Here is a 22,741-nt window from a genome sequence, read left to right as displayed (position 1 = left end):
ACAGAAAGCTCTGTACAGAGGATCCTGTTCATTCACAAACTGAAGTATAGTAAACACAGTTGTCTATGCTCACTCACTGATCACTCACTGTGTTCATTAAGGAAAGTAGGGGCCAGTAAATATAAAATGTTTATCAGCCCCTTCCCCCACTCTCTATCCCAAAAGATCCCTCTATGTGTCTGCAGAAGCTGGTGGAAGAGAATAAGAAAGCAGGCAGCACTGTGAGGGAAGAAGGATGGTGCACAGGAAGGGTGATTGGTGTAACGGGAGGGCAATTACAGAACTGATCCTCAGTGTGGCTTTATCTGCAGCAGCTGAAAGCCGGCAGGAGGGACAGGAGGAGAAGCCGGCTTTCAGCTGCTGCAGAGAGAGGCACACAGGAAGATTGCTTCTGTAATTGACCCCCCACCAATCACCCTACCAGGCTTTGGGGGGGAGGGGAGATTGGACCATGCAGGGGAGGAGAAATTACTAAAAAAGAACGTGAGCAGCCATTTTTTAATATAAGAGAAAAAGGGGAGACCTCTACCCTGCCACTTCCGTATTAATGGAGCATTAAAGAGTTGGCAAGGACAATCTGACTCCTGCTGATGATGGACTTTACTGGCACCCGCATATGACAAGGTATAATTTATAAAAATATAAAAATATTTGATTCAATTTTTTTTTTTTTTTTTTTTTTTTTTAAATTGTATCTTGTCTCATGTGGGTCCCAGTTAAGTCCATCATCAGCAGGACTGTTCTTGCTAACTCTTTAATGCTCAATTTTTTTTAATATAGTCGCCATCAGTACTCTCTGTGGGGAAGGAGCTGTTGACCTGTGCATGTGCACACTTGTCATATTGGGAGGAGTGGCTGTGTTCCGTCTATAGACTTATAGCAGGAATACACGGTTAGAAAATTGACCGATCGCTCATTCGCAGACCAATAAAACAGCAATCATTGGTCGAAATTGTCGCCAACATTCATTAACCAATCAAAAAAAATCTTTAAAAGAGCAATTGATTTCATATGCAGTGCTGACGTCTCATGTACAAGTGGGGTCATCTACTTGTTCCGCTCATGCATGATAATGTTCAAGAGATGTTTTACGGACGACCTTCACACCAACAAATAGAATCTTGATTGTTCGCAAACGATACGACACAATTTTTTTATTTTTTCAATCAGTCTTTTCCATTCACAATATCGGGTATTACTTGCTGGGCATCAACGAGTAGAAAGTTGGACGATCATTTGCAGAACGGAAATCCTGCCATTTAGGGAAGAGCTCCAGCGTGTTCGCACAGCCCACGTGCAGAGCCCGCCAGGAAGTCGGCACTGCGATGCGCTAATCACAGACAGTGAGACATTCCCTGATCTCTGCAGCCGCGCATCGGGGCAATGTCTCACTGCCTGTGATTAGCACAAGGCAGACTTCCTGGCGGGCTCTGCACGTGGGCTGTGCGAACTCGCCGGAGCTCATCTCTACTGCCATTTCACAGGCTGCCTATAGGCAGCACCTGGCCACTTAACCCCCATAAACACAAGGCCTGTTCATGGCCTACAGGCCTCAATGCTTGTGTGAATGGAGCCATAGAGGAAGTGTGTAGCTAGGAAAAGGTAGGACAGAAGCTCCAGAACCTTTTTGATCGCCAAGCATCGGGTGTTTTTTCGGGACCCGTTTTGCCACTTTTGTAGCGCCTTTTGTCATGCGTCTGCTACGTATATTTTGGGTGCCATTGCAGTGCCTTTGCGGCCTGTTTCCCAAGCGCATGCCAAAATGCACACTTTTATACAGTATGTTGCGTGTTTATGAAAATGAACCTAACTCTAAATTCTGGATGGAGTATTCTAGTGAATGCGTTTCATGTTCACACAGTGACCTGTCTCTGCACACCCTTTGGTTTTGTCTATTCACTTTTATTTCTTTAATTTCTTTCACAGTTCAGCCAATTAACTAACATGACCTGTTTTAATGGGAGCCGATTATATACCTCACATCTGTTTTCCTTTTATGACCGGAAATCTATAAACAGCTACAAAAAAAACACTATCGTAGTTGGCAGACCTGCATAGGGTTAGAACATGATGATTGGACCCTACAGGTGGAAGTAATAAGGCATTGTTAATGAAGGACATCATTCTAAACCCATTTTATTTTAGTCAGTTTGGCCCAGAAATGATATGGCATGCATCCTACAGTTACCATTCATATCGTTGCCGACAAATACAATCAAGTTTAAATCTAGAATATAGAGTGACGGCTTATACGGTTCACAAAACATGCAAATCTGCTGACTGCAGGCTCTTTAATTTGTTTTATGGACAACATGTGGCACCATCCAGGCAACAGAATGCTTGATTAGAATGGAGGGGATTAATGAAATAAAGGTACATAAAGTGAACTTTCTTATATTCTAATTACAGTAAAACCTTAGTTTAAGAGTAACTTCATTTGTGAGGGTTTTGCAAGACAAGCAAAATTTTTAAATACATTTTGACTTGATATACAAGAAGCGTCATTTCACAACTGAGTATAAAAGAGAAGAGAGGCACCTCTAAGTGTAGCAATATGGTTACATTTAATGAAAGTACAACATTTAGAAACTCACATGCTTGATGATTAAAACAGATACATCTAAGTATGCAGGCATCCGGGGTAAAGCTGTCCACATAGACCGTCCTCCACACCGCCATCAACGTCTTCTCTTCCACGCTGCGCTCCACAAGCGGTTCAAGCCACGCTTTCCAATCGCTCTACTGCAGGGTAGTCTTCCCGGTCACGATTGCAGATAGCTGTGAGAGCCGGCAGTGCGGAGAACGGTCTATGTGGACAGCTTTACCCCAGATGCCTGCATACTTAGATGTGCCTCTTTTACTCATCAACCATGTGAGTTGCAAAATGTTGTATCTTCATTAAATGTAACCATATTGCTACACTTAGCCCTTGTACACATGGTCGGACATTCTGACGGAAAATATCCGATCGGACTGTGTTGTCGGATAATCCGACCGTGTGGGCTCTATCAGACTGTTTCCGTCGGGAATATCCGACGGACAAAGTTTTAGCTCTTGTACACACGGTCAGACATTCCGACGGAAAATGTCCGATCGGACCGTGTTGTCGGATAATCCGACTGTGTGTGGGCTCCATCGGACTGTTTCTGTCGGAATATCCGACGGACAAAGTTTTAGAGCTGGGCTATAAAACTTTCCGACAACATGATCCGATTGTGTGTAGAGAATTCCGATCGGACAAAGTAACACGCATGCTCATATCAAATTCCTAGACCAAAGCTATTGGCTACTAACCTGAACGTAGTCCCGCCCTAATGAAATAACGTCATAACGTTACGTACGATCGGATTTTCCAACAACTTTGTCCGACCGTGTTTATGCAACACAAGTTTCGGACAAAATCCGACGGATTTTGTTGTCGGAATGTCCGACCGTGTGTACAAGGGCTTTGAGCTGGGCTATAAAACTTTCCGACAACATGATCCGATTGGACTTTGTCCGATTGTGTGTAGAGAATTCCGATCGGACAAAGTGCCACGCATGCTCAGATCAAATTCCTAGACCAAAGCTATTGGCTACTAGCTACTAGTCCCGTCGTAAGGAAATAACGTCATCACGTTACGTATGATCGGATTTTGCGACAACTTTGTCCGACCATGTGTATGCAACACCGGTTTCAGACAAAATCCGTCAGACAAAATCCGATGGATTTTGTTGTCGGAATGTCCGACCGTGTGTACAAGGGCTTAGAGGCCCCTTTCTTCTCTTTTATATTCTGTCACTCCTGCTGGATTTTGTTTCTAATCCCCTTGTGGAGGCTTCCATTTGTGGATGGACATTTTATGGTTACACAACCCATCACATTGCTATAATCCTTTTATATGGGCTATAAACTATGAATAAATGGTTTTGGAATGAATGATTTGAGTTTCCATTATTTTTAATGGGAAAATTTGCTTTGATATTAGCGTGCTTTGGATTACAAGCATGTTTCTGGAATGAATGACGCTCCCAATCCAAAGTTTTACTGTATAATTGTTCAAGCAGAACTCCAGCCTCACCCTCAGTCTTGCACAGTTGTACAAGCTCCTCTCCCATACTGGCCCTTGGGAGATGTTATTCAAATATTAAAATACCTTAATGTATGGACAGGGCCGCCAATAAGGAAGTACAGCCAGCCCTCCTGTACCGGGCCCTGGCGCCATTAGTTTAGAAGGGGGGCCCAGGCACCTGCAGAGCAGGAGGGTCAGCTGTACTGTCTCGCGACTCATGTGGATCCCCGTGCAGCACCGCTGTCTTTCTTCCTCCATATGCTCTGCAAGGGGATTGGATTTAGTATCTGCACCCGGGCACCCCCTTCCCCCTGCTGTCTGGGCCTACCTCTGTGCCCCCCCCCCCCCCGCAGCACTGCTGGATTCCCTCCTCTCCTCTGCCATTGGCAGCTGCTGAGGGCACACAGGGGGTGTTTCAGGATGGAGAGCAGAGGCCAGTAAATATGTCATATTTACCAGCCTCTTCCTTTCCTGAATGAACACAGTGAGCAATCAGTACTGATTGCTCATGTGTTCATTCCTCACTGAAGCATAGCTAACTGTGTTTAGTATGCTTCAGTTTGTGAATAAACCGAAAGCCCCTTAGCACAGAGCACTTCCCAATCATTCACTGTCCAGTGCAGCTGAGGCTGCAGAGAAACAGACTGATGGATCTCTGTGCTCAAAAGTGAGACATCAGCGGTCTGTTTAGACCCCTGATATTTCAGCAAAGCAGTTCTAAAATGTAAAGATAAATAAATAAAATTAAAACAAAAATGTAAAAATAAAAATAAATAAATAAAAATTATAAAAAAAATAAAATATTTAAAAAATCAAGGGCTTGCTCACATATGCTTTGCTCTCTGATGAGCAGTTAGTATTTGGATCGTTCTTCACAGAGTATTTGACAAGTGGTGAGGAGGCGTTGCTTTCTCACTGCCTACTTTAACTCCATAGTAAGCACGGCAACCGCATACTTTGCAAGTGGTTGCGGAGCGATTGCAGAGCAATTCTCTTGAATGGATCTTGTTCAGTGAGCATATCATTTCTGCCATGGCCGGAGTTTAGCTTTAATTATGTGTATGCTGTCACTTTTAATTAGACTTCTAGCACAGATTCACTATGAATACTGTTTTAGCATCTAGGGTGAGCTAAATCAACACTTTAGAGAGTGCTGCCAGGCTGTCTCTGGCTTCACAGACTTCATACAAGCATGCAATAATTGATGTTGGAGTTAACGTGTATTAAAACCCAAAAACAAAAATGTAATATATTGCAGCTTACCAGTTCTTAGATGTGGTGGCTGCATTCATTTTCTTTTCTTTACAAATATCTCATCACTGGGCGGCGATGCTCACTTCTCCATTGTATCAATGGAGAGGGCCATGGTTGTCATCCATAAGATAGTTTTGCTTTCTGTCCAGCTCTCAGAAAGTGACAGACAATGTATTTCTGGCAAGATCAACAGGTATTTTTCCCATACTTGTTGAAAATGTTCTTAGCCTTACAAAAAAGAAACAAATGCAGCCAGCACATATAAGGAGCGGTAAGCTGCAATATATTACTTTATTGTTCTTGGGCCAGGCTTTTTCTGGAGCTTTTTTATTACAAGTTTAAATTAGTATTTATTTTTGCTAGAAAATTACTTAGAACACCCAAACATATATATATATATATATATATATATATATATATATATATATATATATATATATATATATATATATATATATATATATATACACTACCGTTCAAAAGTTTGGGGTCACATTGAAATGTCCTTATTTTTGAAGGAAAAGCACTGTACTTTTCAATGAAGCTAACTTTAAACTAGTCCTAACTTTAAACAAATATACTCTATACATTGCTAATGTGGTAAATGACTATTCTAACTGCAAATGTCTAGTTTTTGGTGCAATATCTACATAGGTGTATAGAGGCCCATTTCCAGCAACTATCACTCCAGTGTTCTAATGGTACAATGTGTTTGCTCATTGGCTCAGAAGGCTAATTGATGATTAGCAAACCCTTGTGCAATCATGTTCACACATCTAAAAACAGTCTAGCTCCTTCCAGAAGCTACAAAACTGACCTTCCTGTGAGCAGATTGAGTTTCTGGAGCATCACATTTGTGGGGTCAGCAGCACCAGATTCGGAGTGCTCCAGTTTTAGTAAATCTTCCCCATTGTCTCCATTCAGGAAGGCTCTCATATGGTGGAAGGGGTCATTGCTCACTTTGTACATAAATTCCACCTTGACCTACCTCTCACATGAGGTTGAGGGGTAGTAAAACCCTGCAGGTGAGCTGTGTTTTTATGCATACGGTGCCTCTTCATGGCCTGTTAAATCCTCTATAAAGAGCGATAAGAATGTGGGTTGCTCTTCAAAGATAGCAGCACATATGAATGAGCCCTAAAGCTGACTGAAAAACAGCATACAAAATATTATTTTGCAATCTGCATACTTGTTCTAGGACAGTGGCCAAGGGCTTGTTCACACTTGCTTTGGCCTCTGAAAAACAATCTGCATTCAGATTGCTCTTCAGACAGTATTTGACAAGCAGTGAGGAGGCGTTGTATACCCCTTGAACCCTGCACTAGTAGGCATTTGAAGAGTGCACTCCTTCATTTGAATGGGTCACGCTTAGCGGGTACTATACCTGCCAAAATTGACTGGGGAGTTCATTCCTGCTGCAGTTGTGAAGCAAAGCACCATGGTATGTGTACACTCCAAGACGCTGCCTCTGGAGCTAAAGAGGGAGTGTTTGGGGAGGTAAGAACACAGCTTAACCATGTGGTTTTACCATCCCTCAACAGCTCTTGTGAACAAACCCTAAGAAAGCTTTGAAGCCAAGAGGTTGGCATGCCAGCCAGGAAACTAGCATTTTCAGAAGCAGATCCGGCACAACAGCCCCCATATTTTTTTCCTAAGAGCCCATTCACACAGGGGCAACTCCTGATCCGACTTCAGGTCGCCCCTAGTCGCCTCAGGTCGCCTCAGGTCGGACAACATTTAAAAATCAATGTAAGTGAATGAGAGCCGTGTTAATGCACACTACTGAAGTCGCTCCGACTTCAAAAAAGGTTCCTGTACTACTTCTATCCGACTTGTAGGCGACCGGTACCCATTGATTTCAATGGAGATCGCCTCCAAGTCGGATCTCTGTCTATACGGAGGCGACTTTGACAGAATTATCAGCTCTCAAGAGGGAACTCCACGGCAAATTTCTGAAAAAAATTTGGCGTGGGTTCCCCCTCCGAGAGCATACCAGGCCCTTAGGTCTGGTATGGATTCCAAGGGGAACCCCCTACGCCGAAAAAACGGCGTGGGGGTCCCCCCCAGATCCACACCAGACCCTTATCCGAGCACGCTACCCGGCCGACTAGGAAAGGGGGTGGGGACGAGCGGGCGGCCCCCCCCTCCTGAGCCGTACCAGGCCGCGTGCCCTCAACATGGGGGGGTGCCTTGGGGGAGGGGGGCGTGCGGCCCCCCCACCCCAAAGCACCTTGTCCCCATGTTGATGAGGACAAGGGCCTCTTCCCGACAACCCTGGCCGTTGGTTGTCGGGGTCTGCGGGCGGGGGGCTTATCGGAATCCGGGAGCCCCCTTTAATAAGGGGGCCCCCGGATACCGGCCCCCCACCCTATGTGAATGAGTATGGGGTACAATGTACCCCTACCCATTCACCTGTGAAATAAAGTACAATAAAACACACAACACAGAGAAAAAGTATTTTATTGCACAGCCGGGGGTCTTCCGTCTTCGGGGGTCTTCTCGCCGGACTCCTCCGCTATGTGTGTGTAGCTCTTTTGCCAGCGGAGGAGTCCGGCTTTCTTCCTCCCCGCCGCCGGCCTCTTCTCCCGACTTCGGGGGTCTTGTCCCCCTCTTCGGTTCTTCTGCCGGGCCACCGCGCCTGGTCCGGTGGCCCGGTCTTCTGTCGCCGTCTTCCGTTCTTCTGTCGCCGCCTTCGGTTCTTCTGCCGGGCCACCGCGCCTTCTTATAGCTCTTTTACAGGCGGTGGCCCGGTCTTCCGTCGCCGCCGCCGCCGCCTTCCGTTCTTCTCCTTCTTCTTCTCCTGGAGATGTTGACTCGACGAGCTCTCCGGCCGGAATGCCAGGGACGCGCTCCGCTGCCTCTTATATAGGGACAATGGGGCGGTGTCACATGGGTTGATGTCACATGGGTTGGTCACATGGGTTGATGTCACATGGTAAGGGGGCGGGGTCACCATGTGACATCAACCCATGTGACCAACCCATGTGACATCAACCCATGTGACACCGCCCCATTGTCCCTATATAAGAGGCAGCGGAGCGCGTCCCTGGCATTCCGGCCGGAGAGCTCGTCGAGTCAACATCTCCAGGAGAAGAAGAAGGAGAAGAACGGAAGGCGGCGGCGGCGGCGACGGAAGACCGGGCCACCGCCTGTAAAAGAGCTATAAGAAGGCGCGGTGGCCCGGCAGAAGAACCGAAGGCGGCGACAGAAGAACGGAAGACGGCGACAGAAGACCGGGCCACCGGACCAGGCGCGGTGGCCCGGCAGAAGAACCGAAGAGGGGGACAAGACCCCCGAAGTCGGGAGAAGAGGCCGGCGGCGGGGAGGAAGAAAGCCGGACTCCTCCGCTGGCAAAAGAGCTACACACACATAGCGGAGGAGTCCGGCGAGAAGACCCCCGAAGACGGAAGACCCCCGGCTGTGCAATAAAATACTTTTTCTCTGTGTTGTGTGTTTTATTGTACTTTATTTCACAGGTGAATGGGTAGGGGTACATTGTACCCCATACTCATTCACATAGGGTGGGGGGCCGGTATCCGGGGGCCCCCTTATTAAAGGGGGCTCCCGGATTCCGATAAGCCCCCCGCCCGCAGACCCCGACAACCAACGGCCAGGGTTGTCGGGAAGAGGCCCTTGTCCTCATCAACATGGGGACAAGGTGCTTTGGGGTGGGGGGGGCCGCACGCCCCCCTCCCCCAAGGCACCCCCCCATGTTGAGGGCACGCGGCCTGGTACGGCTCAGGAGGGGGGGGCCGCCCGCTCGTCCCCACCCCCTTTCCTAGCCGGCCGGGTAGCGTGCTCGGATAAGGGTCTGGTGTGGATCTGGGGGGGACCCCCACGCCGTTTTTTCGGCGTAGGGGGTTCCCCTTGGAATCCATACCAGACCTAAGGACCTGGTATGCTCTCGGAGGGGGAACCCACGCCAAATTTTTTTCAGAAATTTGCCGTGGAGTTTCCCCTTGAGCTCATTCTCTGCTTGGCCGCGGCAAAAGTCGCCTGGCCTGGGGCGACTTGTAAGTCGTCCCAAGTCGCGCTTGAAGTCATCACAAGTCGTTTTGAAGTCGTCCCAAGTCGCCGCTGTCAAGTCGTGTCCAAGTAGCCTGATCAAGTCGCCTACAAGTCGTGTTGCCCCTGTGTGAATGGGCTCTAAAGGCTTCCTTTAATGACAAACACTATGTAGATGAGATTTCCTGCTTTAGCAATCCCTCCATCCCCAGGAATAAATGTGTCTCTTGTGTCCACTTTTTAAACAAACACTGTATTTCTTAAAATGTGCTTTCCATCACACTCTGCAGAACAGGCCAACCAAACATCTCCAACAGCTGAAGAAGACCAGGCCAAACAGATTTCTGTAAATAAGACTGTATTAAAGGGATTTCAATGGACACGAGATGCTCTGTCTTATGGCTGTCAGGCTAATAATGGAACTATTAGGATGGCTCTAAGCTGAATGTTTCATAAATACATAGTAACAAGAACCATGTGAAAAGATGATTTTCGAAAATGATACTGCACTTATTCCAAATTCAGATATGACCTCACCTCCCTGGAATGCAAAAAAACTGGACAGTGGGAATATACAAGACATGACATTCTGAAATGCGTGCAAACGGCGGTAAGAATGAGTGCCGCTGGACGTAACAAGTGATCAATGTCGCGCCGGATCCGGCTGCATCAATCTTACCTTGCCAGTAGAAGCTGCCGGGTCCTCCAAGAGCCAAGTCCCCATTCTAGACAGGAGACAAATGACATCCATTAATACTTCACATGTGTAAACTGTCTGAGAGTTCCAAACGAAAGTGTCCCTGACAGTACTAGAGGAACGGGGCAGAAGAGACGGCTGAGAATAATACGTTACTGTTATATGTCACATCCAAGATGCTACAGTGACTGGGCAGTAGGAGCAAAGAAAAGAAGAGGGTTTTCCTGATAGTAGTCCTTAGATCTTAATTCTCACTGGATGACATTTAGTTTGCTTTAGGCTCGGTTCACACAGGGGCGACTTGTCCAGGCGACTTCGCCGCCTGACAAGTCGCGCTCCGTTCTGTACTACGGAACCGTTCTAATAGGAGCGACTCAAGACGCTCCGACTTAGAAAAAAGGTTCCTGTACTACTTTTGCGGCGACTTCGGGCGACTTGCATTGACTTCTATACAGAAGTCGTTTTGCAAGTCGCCGCTGATCGTGTGCAGGTCGCGGCGCTGCAAGTCGTGCCGCCCGCTGTGTGAACCGAGCCTAAGCACTGTGTATTATAAACAATTGCCAAGTTTTTTGTTTTGTTTTTCATAAAATACTGTTTTTCACTTTTTTGCACCTCAGTGCTACTGATCTCCTCCAACCCCTTTCAGCCACATCTTGGCTTTCTTGTCTATAATGGTGGACCAGGGCTTTTTTTCAGCAGGATCTAGGGGGAAGTTCTACCACCTCTCGCTCAGGTCTTCTGCTCCCTGCTCACCACTATCACTTGGTAACACTGAAGTCCAGTTTCTGCATTTACAAGTGATGGCTTATCTCCCAGAAGGTCCCACAGGTCAGATCTCCTGTGCAGATCCCACTGAGTGCTGGACAGAGACAAGGGAGATACAGAACAGGTGCCCAGGGTTCAGTGCAGTCATGGGCAGGAGAGGGTGCATGGTGTGCTGCACCCTCTGCGGTCTCCATTTTTTCCCTAGTGACCAGTTGTTGATGCTCCTACTCAGGGCTCAAGTCCTGCAGGAACTAATGGGAACGGAGTTCCTGTACTTTTTCCACAACAGGAACTCAGTTCCTGTTAGCAGCCCTGTCCTGCAAGACTTTGAAGTATGGGAGCTGTGTGGCAGGTGCTACACCAGCAGCTGCCGACACAGCTCGCAATAGTAAGTGCCGCACACCTGACCATTCAGGCATTGCCAGTAGGGGGACCCATGACAGCTTCCTCTTCGATCTACCTGTCGATCACAGCTAGCTGACAGGTAGATCAGGTCCCTGCTGCTAAGAGATTGTATTTAGTCAGACCTCTCGTGATGCGCTCCTCCCCGCCGGCTCCTCCTGATTTTCTGTCATGCACGGAGAGAGGTGAGCTGAGGGAGGAACATCAGTTTGGGGTGCTAAGCTGAGCACAATACCTGGCAAAGTTTAATGCCAGGAGGGAAGTTTATGTGGAAATATGTGAAGGGTTGGAATAGCAGCGAGTGTGTGTTGGAGCCCTGCAGAGTTTGCAGCACCGCAAGCTAACATACATCTCCTAAGCAGGAACACATCACTATCTCCCCAAGCATTCTGTCCAGATAATGTGCAGTTAATTTATGACCTTTCCGTTTAACCCTGTGTTATCCAAACTCTGTTCAATGAAAAGTGTAAACTCACCACATAAACACTCTATATACAAAATAACATCCCCCAATAAAGATCAGAACATGATGTTCACATTTGCATGGAAGCACAATTGAATGAATGCTGATTATTCAGAGAATTACCATATTTATGTTTATTGAGGATTTTTTATTTTTTTTTATGTACTAACAGTTAAGCTTCATACACACAATACGAAAATTGGATGAAAAATAACACTTTTGAAATGTTTGTGCATATGAGCGTATCATTTATTTATTTTTTGGTGGGGGAGTGGATCTTGGGTGGGAGTTCCCACACTTTTTTCCCCAGGACTTGACCCCTGCTCCTACTGCATAATCTCCCTTGCAAGTGACTGTAGTATAGAATAGTATGCTGGGAGGTACTACAACCAGATAGGTGTTTCAGTTTAATAATATTGCAACAAAGGTAAGCTATATGACAGCTGGTGGAGCTTTTAAGGAGGGGGGAGAAAATGAGAGCAATGGAGGGAGGGGGATGTATGCAGAGGGAAGAGCTACTATATGATGCCATTTGGCAGGTATGTGAGTGTGGTGGGCATGGTTGAGTTCCTGCACCTATTCTCTGAGAAAAAAAAAGCCCTGTGGTGGATCATACCTGTTCAATGTGTGGTGGCATAGTTCTTGTCTACAATGGTGGACTATACCTATTCAATATTTGTTGGCATGGCTCTTGTCTACAATGGTGGACCATACTTGTTCAAAATGTGTTGGCATGGCTCTTGTCTACAATGGTGGACCATACCTGTTCAATATGTGGTGGCATGGCTCTTGTTTACAATGGTGGACCATACCTATTCTATATGTGTTGGCATGGCTCTTGTCTACAGTGGTGGACCATAGCTGTTTATTTGTTCAATATGTGTTGGCTTGGCTCTTGTCTACAGTGGTGGACCATACCTGTTCAATATGTATTGGCATGGTTCTTGTCTACAATGGTGGACCATACCTGTTCAATATGTGTTGGCATGGTTCTTGTCTACAATGGTGGACCATACCTGTTCAATATGTGTTGGCATGGCTTTTGTAGAATCCATCAAGAATGCATGTGACAACACAACAGCACAACTTGGAGACAGTTGCCGCTCCACACAATGCCTGAATCCTGCCATGTCTTGCTGCCACAGAGATGCACAGGTGTTGCGTGCATCCACATGCTGGCATCCCATTGTTCACTATTAGGACATGCAGCTGCACAAACACAGTTGCTGTGTCCCAATATGACATCTGTGTGGGTGCAGGTCCCTAAATCCACCCTGTGTGTGTTCAAGAACCCGCACGTCATATTGGGACATAGCGGTCGTGTCTGTGCAGTCGTGTGTCCTAATAGATAACAATAAGATACCTGCACATCCCTGTCCCAGCAAAGCATGGCCCTGCACAAGGCACACATGGAATCATGACATGAGAACGAGGCTTTAGTGGAAGACTTAAGATTTATTAAGATTGAAAACAACCTTAGGTTAGAAGTTAAGTGAGAGCTTATTGACCGGGTTTATAGCCATCCTGACTAAACTTTACCCCCCCCCCCCCACCCCAAGTCATTTATAATCATTTCCAGGTACCAATTTGAAATTGAATTTGAAATTTCACATGCCTAACCTGGGCATATATATCTGCAGTGTTTACTTATATCTCTCCAAAGCACTAAGTCCCATGTCTTTCCGCTGCTCCGTTCCTCTGTTATCAACATGATAACTTCTGACAAGTTCTCCGACATGGGAGATAAAAGCAGCTGGAAATTTGTGTTGGGGACGTTTCTATAGATAGTTTAGCAGAGAGCTGATCTATTCACAGCACAGCTCTGCATGTTTCTTTCTTCCTCTGTGTCTACGTGGAGGGGGGTGTGTGCCTCTCCTCCAATCAGCTGCCACACAGTGTATGCCCAGACTCCCCACCCACTGCTGAAAGAGGAAGTAACAATTCTAACAGGATGTTCACTTTCTAAAGAATATATAAAGCTGAAGACAGCAGATATACAGGTAACACTTATGTAGGGAGATTTGTTCCATCTCTGTGTATCATCTGAGACTGTTCACTTCACTGGGTATAGGAGAGGGTTTACATCCACTTTAAAATCCTTCACAGGTTATTAGTCTGGCGTTAATCATGAATTATGGCCCTAGAATTATTGCTCTGACAATCGTGATGATACCTCGCATGTGTGGTGCAAAAAGCATTTGCATATGCATGCTGGACATATGTGCATGTTTGTCTTTGCATGTATTCATGGGCAAAAAAGTGTGCTTTTGTTTTTTGTTTTTTTTTATTAATTTTATTTTTATTTTACTTTTTACATTTTTAGTTTTCATTTAAGTTTATTGCTATCACAAGGGAGCAAACAAGTCCCCTTGTGATATCTTTTGGGAAAGTGCTTGTACTTTTTAAGGAGGGATCAGACCCCTGATGTTTTCCTTGCCCTCCAAGGCACGTAACCAAACACAGATCATGCTTGGTTAGATGCTTCCCTGGCTGTAACAGCCAGGAAATTTCGGCTCTGAAGCTAGAAGTGTCAAAATCCCAAATGTTTCTAGGATTATTTGTTTCAGAGGAGATCGAGGAATGGATGTTCACCCATCTGCTCAGTGGGAAGCCCCCTGACTGCTAGGCTCTGCGGGAACTTTGGTGCTCTGTAAATGTGACTGTAAAGCCACCCAGATCGCTTTTACAAAACAAATGATTTTCAGCTGTAAAAAATAAATTAAAAAATGATGCCAAGATCATCTTTTTTATTATTATTATGTCTGTTTGCATTACTAGCTACTTAAAGCGGAGGTCCACCCTAAAGTGGACCTTCCGCTCATTGTAATCCTCCCCCCCTCCAGCGCCACAATTGGCACCTTTCAGGGGGGAGGGGGGTGCAGGTACCTGTACAGTACAGGTATCTGCATCCACTTCCGGGATAGCTCTCTGCGGAAAGGGGCGTAGATTACGCCCCTTTCCGAAAGTCCCCCGCTGCCTGCTGGGAAACACACGGATCCCAGAGGCAGCGGGTCCATCCTTATTGCGCAGCGCGACTCGCGCCCTTGCGCAGTAGGGAACCGGGAAATGAAGCCGAAAGGCTCCACTTTCTGATTCCCATACCCAAGATGGCGGCGGCAGCACCCGAGAGACGATCGAGAGATCGGCTTCGGGTGCCGACATCGCGGGCGCGCTGGACAGGTAAGTGTCACTATTTTAAAAGTCAGCAGCTGCAGTATTTGTAGCTGCTGGCTTTTAAAAAAAAAAAAAAACGCGGACTCCCTCTTTAAGGACCGAGCCTCTTTTTGAGATTTGTTGTTTACATGTTAAAAACATTTTTTTTTTCCTAGAAAATGTATTAGAACCCCCAAACATACACATTTTTTTCTCTAACACCCTAGAGAATAAAATGGCGGTCGTTGCAATACTTTCTGTCACACCATATTTGCGCAGTGGTCTTACAAGCACACTTTTTTTTGAAAAAAAATACACTTTTAACACTAAACTTTTACCCATAAAAATCTCCATAGGCAGCGTTTTAAAAATTCTACAGGTTGCATGTTTTGAGTTACAGAGGTGGTCTAGGGCTAGAATTATTGCTCTCGCTCTACCGATCGCAGTCATACCATGTGTGGTTTGAACACCGTTTTCCGTTTTCCTATTCGGGTGCTACTCACATATGTGTTCCATTCTGCACGCGAGCTCAGCGGGACGGGGCGCATTTAAAAAAAAAAATATTTTTTATTTTACCTTTTATTTTTTATTTTTACATAAGTGTCACTTTTATTCCTATTACAGGGAATGTAAACATCCCTTGTAATAGAAAAAAGCATGACAGGTCCTTTTAAATATGAGATATGGGGTTAAAAAGACCTCAGATCTCATATTTACACTAAAATGCAATAATAAATAAAAAAAAAAAAATGTCCCTTTAAAGAGGAAGGAAAGGCTATTTTTTTTTTAAATGCAACCTGTAAGGCAAAGGCATAATGAGCTAGTATGCATAGCATACTAGCTCATTATGAATAACTTACCTGAGAACGAAGCCCCCGAAGCGGTCCTCCTCCTTTATCTTCGCCGCTGCCAAGTATCCCGGAGTGACTTCCGGGTCTTGCTGCTCCGGCGCTGTGATTCGCTGGAGCCACGATGATGTCAATCCCACGCATGCACATGGGAGCCGACACGAGCGGCATATCGCCGTGATCTGCGGCGTGCGCCTGCGCGCTGCTGTCTACGGCGTCTTTTTGTAAATATCTCCTAAACCGTGTAGGTTTAGGAGATATTTCTTGGACCTACATGTAAGCCTTAATCTAGGCTTACCTGTAGGTCAAAGTGGTTTTTAAGGGTTTACAACCACTTTAAGATCTATGGGTGGAATGACATTTTGACGTCACTTCAGTCCTGCAATGATATGGAGACGGGTGGGGGCCAACTTCTCCTCATTCATTTCCATGTCACACAAGGGACAGCATCCGATCGCTTCCGCCACTTCCGACAGCTCCAGTAAGCAAGTGGAGGGCACCGGAGCGCGGTGGGAAGGGGGCCCTCTCCCGCCGCTGATAAAAGTGATCTTGCGGCGAATCTGCCGCAGAGACCATTATTATCGGAAACCGCACTGCCAGCCGAAGAAGAGGATACCAGGGTTATGGCAGTTAGCTGCTGCCATAACAATGATATTATTCTTCAACGTGGGGACGTATATCGGCGGTCCGAAAGTGGCTAGACCATAAGGCTAGGTTCACACTGGAGCGATGCGGGAACGTCGCGAATCCGCGGCGTTTTCCCGCATCGCATGCCTCCCGCCGGCAGTTCACACTGCCGTATGCGGACTGCTGGGAGTGTCAATGAAATCTTAATGACACCCCCAGATCAGTCCGCATATCGCAGTGTGATCTGCAAACTCGGACAGGAATCGGATCGCATGGTGTGAACACCCATGTGATCCGATTCTGCTGCGGACCAAAAAAAGGGTCCCGTGCGAGTTTGGGGCGGGTGCGATGCGAATTCAGCCATACTATCTGTATGGCTGAACTCGCATCGCACAGAGATCGGATGTGATTTGCACTGCAGTGCGGTGCGAATCACATCCGGGTCTCCCACCCGCAGCAGTGTGAACCCAGCCTAAAGTAAAATTCTAAATTTTATGGTTGTCACTAAACCAGGGGGATTCACCTCACTTCTTGATGAAGGGATTTAAACCCCTTATCCTGCTGTGTCCAATGAGCCGCAGACTACAAAACTCTATCCAAAACTAAGACAAAACAAAATAAAAGTTTTTGGTTTTGGATACACTCAAGTCAGCATTTCTCTTTTCATAGTAATGTGGCCTTTGGGGCTATTTAAGTGAACGGTTTTTTATTTTTTTTCCAGTTTAGGCTCTTCAAGACCTTCACATTGTATCAGTTGAAGATTCTTCTGCACAAAACACATTTAATTACACTTCAATCCATCAAAAAGACTAAAAAACATAAAGTTATTAAAAAATAACCAGAGCCAAACCGTTGGGATCATTTGTAAGCTCCATTTGGCATATTTAACCAATCTATGTTGTACAAGCAGGAAAAAAAAACGAAAAAGCTATACATTACTACTGACACGTAATATAAATATGTTGTAGATAACCGCTGTTAATGTTCTGCTTATTCTGTCTCTGAGTTAAATATTTTCAGAACAGAGCCAAAGGATGTTGCAGCTGAGAAATTTCAGTGTCACCGGCAGCTGCCGAGCATGAAAATATTTTTCCCCCAATGATAAAAAACCTCTGTTCCATTTTTCGAAGCTCAAGGATTTTCAGGAATTGTTTAACCTTATCAGCTAGTTTGTAAATGTTTATGTATTACACAGCTATCAGCAAAGCAAGTCAAGTGGACAGAGCTACAATGCATCACTTGAGAACCTCTTTGTTCTAAAGCCATGGTCTCCAAACTGAGGCCACTGATGGGACACTATTCCTCCCACAGACACCAATGATGGGGCACCATTCCTCCCACTGACACCAATGATGGGACACTATTCTTCCCACGGACACCAATGATTGGACACTATTCCTCCCACAGACACCAATGATGGGGCACCATTCCTCCCACAGATACCAATGATGGGGCACTATTCTTCCCACTGGCACCAATGATGGGGCACTATTCCTCCCACTGACACCAATGATGGGGCACCATTCCTCCCTCAGACACCAATGATGGGGCACCATTCCTCCCACTGACACCAATGATGGGGCACCATTCCGCCCACTGACACCAATGATGGGACACTATTCTTCCCACTGACACCAATGATGGGACACTATTCGTCCCACTGACACCAATGATGGGACACCATTCCTCCCACTGACATCAATGATGGGACTCTATTCCCCCCACTGACACCAATGATTGAGCACAATTCCTCCCACTGATACCAATGATGGGGCACTATTCCTTCCACTGATACCAATGATAGGGTACTATTCCTCCCATTAACATCAATTATGGGACACTATTTCTTCCACTGACACTAATGATGGGGCACTCTTCCTTCCACTGATACCAGTGATGGGACACTATTTCTTCCACTGATACCAGTGATGGGGCATTATTCCTTCCACTGATACCAGTGATGGGACACTATTCCTTCCACTGATACCAGTGATGGGACACTATTCCTTCCACTTACACCAATGATGGGGCACTACTCTTCCTACTGGCTTGAACTTGAAAAGGGATGGTAGGGGAAGGGAACAAAATGGAAGGAAAAAGGGCAAAGGGTACAACAGTAGGGCAAAGAATTAGATTGGTTTAGAGTGTCAGTTAATCTCTATGTAAGGTTGGTGAAAGAGTTCTATACAAATGGAAGAGACCTATACATGGGGACCAAATGTTGTCTAATGTATTTATGGAGTTGGTTTGTTGTGCCGTAAGATTTTCAAAAAACATTGTACGAGACATAAAAGTGAAAAATCATTGGAAGGAGAGCGCAGGAATGAGCAATTAGTGAAGGAATTACAATTTCTCTGGGGTGAATCCCTGTGGCTTCTTGTTCAGTAGGGCATCAAAACTCTTCTGGAGAGGAAAACCTGAAAACCCGTGGATCTGCCGCAATATTTTGGACCAAATCTGCAGCTTTTATTAAAATAATAGCTGGTGACCCTGACATGAAGGTCCTCATTCAGGCACTTTCTGTTTTAGGGTGACAACATTCTGAAAACAGAAAGGGTGTTACCTGACACAACCATAATGACAAACCACCATCTCTAAACCATATGTACAAAGAAGAGACAACATTCTGTCTCTCTATTGTTTCTTTCCTTTTGCTGTCTTGTTTCTTGTTTTGGAGATTCCTGTTTTGCTTCCAGAATGAGGAAATGGAAGTCAATCTTTCCAAATGGGATACAGGCAGCAATAAAAACCTGCATACAAAGACCAATAGGGGAGCCACACCAATGGATTAAAGGAGTTGTAAACCCTCATTTTATTTTTAAATAAAAATAACAAGCATGCCTATACTTAACTGCACAGAGCAGCCCTGATCCTCTTCTTCCGGGGTGCCCCCACGTAAAGCCACTTTCCCTGGGAGGACCTGTGCGGGATTTCCCGAGTCCCGCTGCTGGGTCCATTGACACAGACAGCGGGACTTAGTCCCCCCCCCCCCCCCGCACCAAGCATATTTGGACAGCTTTTTCCCCTTAATAAATTAAATAGTCATTTAAAAACTGCATTTTGTATTTACTTATCTTATCTTTGTGTATTAAAATTTGTATGATGATCTGAATCAATTAGGCGTGACAAATATGCAAAAAAAAAGGAAAAAAATCAGAAAGGGGGCAAATATTTGTTCACATTGGAACGTGAAAGGTTTGGGGGGGGGGGAATAGGGGCTAAGCAGGGGAGATCCATCCAATAGGGGCACCTGGGTGAAGCCCCCGCTCTCCAGGCCACCCCCTATATGCAATGGATAGATTCATGCATAGCATAGCAGGTGTGTTACAACAGCAAATTAATATTTGCTGTTCAAACACTGATCCTTAATGCGGCCAATCAGAAGCGGGTGTGAGACCCGTTTCCTGATTGGCCGAAAAGAGAAGACTCCCGATTGGCCACCTAGAAGGAGGGAGGAACGGGAGCCGCCGCCGCCGTCGCAACCCCTGGAGAGCAGGAGAGCGGGAGGCCGCCAAGCAGCAGGGGAAGTAGCCCAGTGATGGGGCAAGTGCTACTGGTTGGGGGTGGCTACTGATTGCTGCCCCCCCCCCCCCCCCCAAAAAAATGTTTTTTTCACCAGCCGCCTCTGAAGCTAAGGCATCATTTAAGGGTTTCAATTGAGTGTTAAGGGGTCAGACAAGGAAAATACACAGTATATGGCCGGCCTTTCACTAGAAAATAAGAGATTTATATACATTTTGAAAGAATTTAAAACTTTTTTTTTGGCCTTGCCAGGATTACAGCTGCCAGGATCAGAGGGCCCGGCACATTAGAGTTTACATCCTGCCTGGACCCAGGTTTATGGGGTGGCGAAGGCAATGGGGTGGGAAGGGGGTTACAGTCAAATTAGACAATATAAAGAGCAGTAATGATCTACAAAGTGCAAAACGCCCCACCAGCCAATCACAGTTTACTGAACTCAGGTCAAAAGATTATAGACCAGTTACTATAGTTTACATGTTTACTGCACTTTAGATATCATCACAGATTACTACATTGCCTTATGGAATAATTCTGCATGTGTCAGATGTCTGAGGCCCGGGAACAATACAAACCTTATACTGTGATATGAGGACATCGCTAATTTAAACAATCAGAACTGTGACTCCAATTCCACCTCTCTACTCCACAAGGCATTTTACCAGAAGCACTACACAGATTAGATGTCAAGTATACAGTAATTATTTTTCCAGGCAAATCCGTCTTTGGGGATTTTCTGACAGAGCGCTAAAAAGGTAGACAGCCTCCATTTTTCCTACCAGCTATACGTCAGGTTTATAGTCTGTATAATGTAGCACTGGGGGGTCAAAAGTCACACATATATTGGCAGTAGTGAAAATATGCTGAAAACAGCAATTGTAAAGGAAAGGATGTTTACTTTTTTTATATTACTTTGGCTTTATTTAACCAATTGCTTACTGGGCACTTAAACCCCCCTCCTGCCCAGACCGATTTTCAGCTTTCAGCGCTGTCACACTTTGAATGACAATTGCGCGGTCATGCTACATTGTACCCAAATTATATTTTTATAATTTTTTTCCCACAAATAGAGCTTTCTTTTGGGGGTATTTAATCACAGCTGGGTTTTTATTTTTTGCTAAACAAACAAAAAAAAAGATGGAAAATTTTGAAAAAAATCATGTTTAATAGTTTGTTATAAAATTTTGCTTCACTGATATGCGCTGATGAGGCGGCACTGGGGGGCACTGATAGGCTGCACTGGTGGGAACTGATAGGCTGCACTGATGGGCACTAATAGGCACTGTTAAGGCAGCACTGATAGGCACAGATAAGGTGGCACTGATGGGTACAGATAAGTCGGTACTGATGGGCACAGATAAGGCGGCACTGATGGCCACTGATAAGATGGCACTGATGGGTGGCACAGATAGATGGCACGGATGGGCACTGATAGGTACCAGATAGATGGCACTGATGGGCACTGATAGGTGACACTGATAGGTGGCACTGGTAGGTGACACTGATGGACACTGATAGATGGCACTGATGTGCAGTAGCACTGTCCAGGCGCTGATTGTGGGCACTGATAGGTGGTACTGTGGGCACTGATAGGTGCCCCTGGTCTGGGCACATCGCAGTGCCGCCGGTGATCGGCTTTTTTTTTCTCCTCCCAGAGAAAAAAAAAGCTGATCACCGGCTATGTTGACATTACGTGATCAGCTGTCATTGGTTGACAGCTGATCACGTGGTAAGGGGTCACCCCCTCTATCCATGCCAACCCCCTATATGGTTAATGGATAGATTCATGCATAGCATGAATTTATGACCAGCCCCTATTCATGCATCCGGCCCCTTTCGGTAAATGTGCGATCGGAGCTGGTTGTCGGAAATTCCAACGTTTGTAGGCTCCATCTGACTTATTCCATCGGTATTTCCAACACACAAAATTTGAGATCTGCCCACCAGCACCACCTGTCATTGTCCACATTTTTCTCGGCTTGCCGTATGTGTTGTACGTCACCGCATTCTTGATGTTCAGAATTTCCAAGCAACTTTGTGTGACCGTGTGTATGCAAGACAATTTTGAGCCAACATCCAGCGGAAAAAAAACATGGATTTTGTTGTCGGAATGTCCGATCGTGTGTACGCGGCATAATAGGCTTCAAAATAGGGTGGACTCGGAGCGCAGTGCAATGTATGTTAGAAAAGCAAATGAATATTATTATATTATTATATTTTCTAACACTGAATTGCCTCTCTGCTAATCAGGAAGCACAGGTCTGTTACCTGTTTTCAGATTGGCTGAAAGGTCAGGCGATCCCATTGAACGCCTAGGAGGAGGGGAGGAGACGCATGGCGGAAGCCACCGTGATCTCAGAAGAGAAGAGGACACAGGAGACACTGCCAGATGCCCGCCGCAGCCTGCTCCCCTGCCCAATGTGCCTGCTGATGGGGTAAGTGCAGATGGACTAGCAGACAGCAGGGGGGGGGGGGGTTGAGGTATTTAATGTTTGCCGCCCCCTCCCCCCCAACAAATGACCATCAGCCACCACTGCTTGAGGGGTATTGGTGGGTGGACATAATGTTATGGCTGATCAGTGTATATGGCCTGAATGGAGTGCTTAAAAAAAAAAGCATATTGGTGACATTATTACCTTGTAAAAATCCAGACTAAATCCTGCTTGGCAGTAACCTTGTCCCGCAGGGTCAGCATTACCTAAAAGAAAAGAGACTGTTTGAGCTCCCACTACAAAACAATGTATATCTGTCCATACTCCATACAGTAAAAACTGTAGCACAGCAATTGGAATTCAAGTCAAAAGTCAAGTTTATTGTGTTTGGGTTAGAGTCCCTGTCAGGTTTTTCCTGAATCTGTGTCCCTTTTGGGGTCACTATAACAGGTATATCTAAGCCACATACTCTAAAAATAGGGCAAAGACTCCCCAAAAAAGAGGTCACCATCTATAGGACAATT

General features: G+C 45.8%; 1 protein-coding gene across 1 annotated transcript in view; it reads right to left on the bottom strand.

The window, feature by feature from the left end:
- The window catches only part of ITGA8 (integrin subunit alpha 8), a 236,120-nt gene that overhangs the window by 149,710 nt on the left and 63,669 nt on the right, over nucleotides 1–22,741 (bottom strand). The window contains exons 5-6 of the mRNA XM_077490849.1: nucleotides 22,422–22,483; nucleotides 9,991–10,036 (exon numbers count right to left, since the gene is read on the bottom strand). Of these exons, the coding sequence (XP_077346975.1) occupies nucleotides 9,991–10,036; nucleotides 22,422–22,483 (108 nt within the window). The remainder of the gene's footprint in view (nucleotides 1–9,990; nucleotides 10,037–22,421; nucleotides 22,484–22,741) is intronic.

The sequence above is a fragment of the Lithobates pipiens genome, unplaced genomic scaffold (assembly GCF_037356315.1).
Source record: "Lithobates pipiens isolate NorthernLeopardFrog02 unplaced genomic scaffold, aLitPip1_a1.2 Scaffold_19, whole genome shotgun sequence".
Taxonomy (NCBI): Eukaryota; Metazoa; Chordata; class Amphibia; order Anura; family Ranidae; genus Lithobates; species Lithobates pipiens.
This window is presented reverse-complemented; position numbering and strand designations above follow the sequence as displayed.